This window comes from Gracilinanus agilis, unplaced genomic scaffold (genome assembly GCF_016433145.1).
Source record: "Gracilinanus agilis isolate LMUSP501 unplaced genomic scaffold, AgileGrace unplaced_scaffold58826, whole genome shotgun sequence".
Taxonomy (NCBI): domain Eukaryota; kingdom Metazoa; phylum Chordata; class Mammalia; order Didelphimorphia; family Didelphidae; genus Gracilinanus; species Gracilinanus agilis.
The window spans coordinates 825-4772 of NW_025394365.1; the positions used below are offsets into that span (position 1 = coordinate 825).

A 3948-nucleotide genomic window follows, 5' to 3' on the forward strand; every position below is an offset into this window, starting at 1 on the left:
AATGATGTCATTATGCTTGCGATAATCCTCAGAAGCCAACTGGTGGTTTGTCCATTGATGTATTCAGTTTTTTGTATTAATTTGTTTTCAAAGATCAAATGGCAATTGTCCTACCACAAAAATCTTGGCAAAGGCTCTGTTGACCAATTACCTTAAAATAGTCCATTAAAGTGCTTCCATGGCAAGAAGTGGGAATTTTGGGTTCAAAAAACCTGCTTCACAAATACAAGGCAAGGTAGGCTTGATAAGATGTCAGTTTCTGTGAAAAAAAAATCTAAGAGTTAAAACAAACTCAATATAAATGAAATGATAAAGGCCAAAGAAGCAAATAGCATCTGTGTTCAGTTCTGGTAAAAAATTTTAGAAGGTTATTAAGTGCAAGAGCTTCAAGAGGAGGGAAGCTGGAATGGGGCAGGGCCATTGAACTAGGTAGTGATTGAAGGAACTAGAGATCTTTATCCTGCATTAGAGAAGATCTATTTGAGACATGAGAGTTTTGCTCAGGTATGTGAATGGCTTTCTTGAGGGAGATATAATAGACTTGTTCTGTTTAAGCCCATAGAGGAGAACTAGGAGTAATGATTGGTTGAAAGTCAAATTTTAGTTTGAGACTAGGGAAAAAAGAAAAAAAAACCAAACATTTCTAACAATTAGAGCTACACATAAATGGAAAAGGTTTTTGTTGCAAATATTGGATTCACTCTTAAAGAAGGTTTTTTGAGTACAGGCTAGATGATTACATGTTGGATTATGTTATAGTGGAGATACCTTTCTGGTCACAAGAAATGGACTAGAGGGTGGTTGAGGTTCCTTCTTAACTCTCCAGTTTCATAATTCAAATGACATTTATTTCTGTTTCCTCTAAAGCACAAAGTAGGTTTGGTCCAATGGCACCAAGTGACATATAATGTCTCATAATGCTAACTTTTGCTTTTCTACTTGTTTTTCTCAAGGCTATTTTGCTGTGGCTGTTGTTAAGAAGAAAGATGCTGATCTCACATGGGATACACTGAAAGGCAAGAAATCCTGCCACACAGCAGTTGACAGAACTGCTGGCTGGAACATCCCCATGGGCCTGATCTACAACAAAACTCTTTCCTGTGAATTTGGTAAGTTAGTCCTCTGAGGAAACTAATTCTCTGACTTTCTTTAGTAGTTAGAGACTTGGGAAAAGTTATATTGTGAAATCCTTCATTTCTGTGAAGGGTAGGGAGCCCTAAACATTTCTCTACCAATGGAATCAGGTTAAAAGAAGTCAAGGGAAAAAGAAGTCACCAAAGGGGCTAGGTGATGGTGGGGGTTTAAGAATTGACTGTCTATAGATGAACCTTGAGGGTTTTTTTAAAATCACTTTCTCTGTTTATAATGGGCAGTATACCTGCCTATTTAGCCTATTCTGTAAACCTTCAATTCAAGTTCTGAAGTGTTCACCTAAATGAAACAATTATTTCAGTTTTCAAATAGAGGGTTTTAACATGGGAAGTAAAGGCAAGGGAGCAGCTAGGCATCTCAGTGAGTCCGGTTCACAACTGGCCTCAGGTTTCCTAGCTGTGTGACCCTGGGCAAGTCACTTAACCCCTATTGCCTTGTGATTCCCTCTCTTTTGCCTTGGAACCAATTTATACTCTTGATTCTAAGATGTAAAGTAAGGGTTTAAAAAAAAAAGTAAGGTAAGTAGGCTTACATTGACTCAGGTAGAAACGGCTGTCTTTCCTCTATGCAGATAAATACTTTGAACAATCCTGTGCTCCTGGTGCTAAAGAAACTTCCAGTCTCTGTGCCTTATGTATTGGCAGTGAAAATTCACCAAATTTGAATAAGTGCGCTGCTAATAGCAAAGAAGCCTACTATGGCTACAATGGGGCTTTCAGGTAAGTGACTTAACACTAACCCCATTAATAATACCTCAGTCACCAATAGTCTCTTCCCCTTTTTTTTCTTTTTCTAAAAACCCTCATGTTTTGTCTTTGTAACAACTCTAAGACAAAAGGGCAAAGGCTAGACAATTGGGGTTGCAGGGTTTACTTGTCCAGGGTCACAAAGGTGGGAAGCATCTGAGGCAGATTTGAGTCTAGGCCATCTGGACCCCAGGCCTGGCTCTCTATCCACTGTGCCACCTAACTGCCCTTGTTGTTGTTTTTTTACCCCTAACAAACTGATGACCTATCAGTAGTGGGTTCCTTTATTATTTCTCAGTTGGAGTGAAGGCGGTATAGTTTAGAAGTTGGATAGTCAAATGAGAAGGAAACATTGGAAATAAGGCTGGTTCTGGAACCAGAGGACTTTTTTTCCCCACATTCCCTGTCTTACACTCTGATGCTGGGTAAGTTATTTAGATACCCTTGGCCTCAGTTTCCTCATCTGAAAAAAAATAAATGTTGGGGTAAAAGGCTTCTGAGGCTATTCTAGAACTATGTCCTCTTTGCCTCTTTTATCACCATAGAATCTGTCATGGAAACTAGATGGCACAGTGGATGGAGAGCCAGGTCTGGAGTTGGGAAAACCTGGGTTCAAATCTAGTCTCAGATACTTCCTAACTCTGTGATTCTGGCAAGCCACATAATCCAGTTTGCTTAGCCCTTGCCCTTCTGTCCTAGACTTGCTACTAGGGCAGAAGGTAAAGGTTAAAAAAAAAAAAAAAAAAAAAAAGGATGAATGATTAAACCCCAGAATTAGAAGGTAACTTAGTGGTCATCTAATCCAATTTATATCCGAGAAAGAATTCTTTTTATGCCATGCAAAAGGTGATATAGAACTGAAGTGATAGGTAGTTTTTCTCTTCTTGAAGAATTCACTCATTTATGGGATTGATCTAATAATGATCAGAACTTTTTTACTTATCTTCTTTCTCTAACTACTTCTTTCTAATGTCTTTCCTTTGATTCTAGGGCTAAGGGTGAGTTCAATCTTTCTTCCACAATAACAACCCTTCAATCAGGACTTTTTTACTTATATTAAACCCATATATACTTCTTTCTCATGTCCTTCCTTTGGCTCTTCAGCTAAGGACAAGTTTAATCTTCACAATAACAACTCTTTAAATACTTAAAATTAGCTATCAGGTCAACATCTTTTTTTCCAGGTTAAACATTCCTAGTTTTTAAAACTCTTTCACTTATGCTACAGTTTTGAGCCCTCTCAATAAGACAGTTTACTGCTCCCCAACTCCCCTCCCAGATGTCTTATAACTTATTAGCATTCTTTCTAACCTGAACAAAATACTCCAGAAGTGGTCAAATTCAGGCAGGGCACAACAGGATCAACCTGTCCTTCATTCTAGACCCAATTCACGTCTCTCTGTGTCAACTCATTTTATAGTTAAGAAAACTTTCATTTTATTCTTTATCTCTGAAAGGAATAAACCTAATAGTGGGATCTTTGGATTAAAGAGCAAGAACATTTTAGTGATTTTCTTTGCAGAATTCCAAATTATTTTCTGTAGAATGTTTGGAACAATTTGCAGTTCTATCAACAAAGAATCAGTATACCCACAACTCCTTCACATTGAATATTCTCATTTTTGGTTATTTTTGCCAGTTTCCTAGTGAAATCTCAGGGTTTTTTTTGTTTTTGTTTTTTTTTTTTGCTTTGATTTCATTTACTTTGTTAGTTTGTAGTTCTCTGTAAACTGATTTGGAGCAATTTCTCATGTCATTATTAATAGTTTGAAATTCTTCTGAAAGGAATTTGTTTATGTACTTTGATCACTCGTTCATTGGGGAATGGCTTTTGGATATATATATATATATATATATATATATATGTTAGTTTCCTCTGTATCTTGGATATGAGAACCATATCAGAGATATTACATGCAAAGATTTTGTATGTGCAAACAGAAAAGGTTGATCACTTCCCTTACCCTTGTTATATTAATTCCCTTCAGACAAAAGATTTTCAAACTCATTTAACTGAAGAATATCTGTTATTTCTTTGGTGGTTGCCTTG

The 3948-nt window shown here is 36.9% G+C and overlaps 1 protein-coding gene across 1 annotated transcript in view; it reads left to right on the forward strand.

The window, feature by feature from the left end:
* Positions 1 to 892: 892 nt before the first annotated feature.
* The window catches only part of LOC123256427 (lactotransferrin-like), a gene marked incomplete at its 3' end in the record, with an annotated part of 8882 nt that continues 5826 nt past the window's right edge, over positions 893 to 3948 (forward strand). Inside the window, exons 1-2 of the mRNA XM_044685045.1 lie at positions 893 to 1109; positions 1724 to 1871. Coding sequence (XP_044540980.1) covers positions 908 to 1109; positions 1724 to 1871 — 350 coding nt within the window. The remainder of the gene's footprint in view (positions 1110 to 1723; positions 1872 to 3948) is intronic.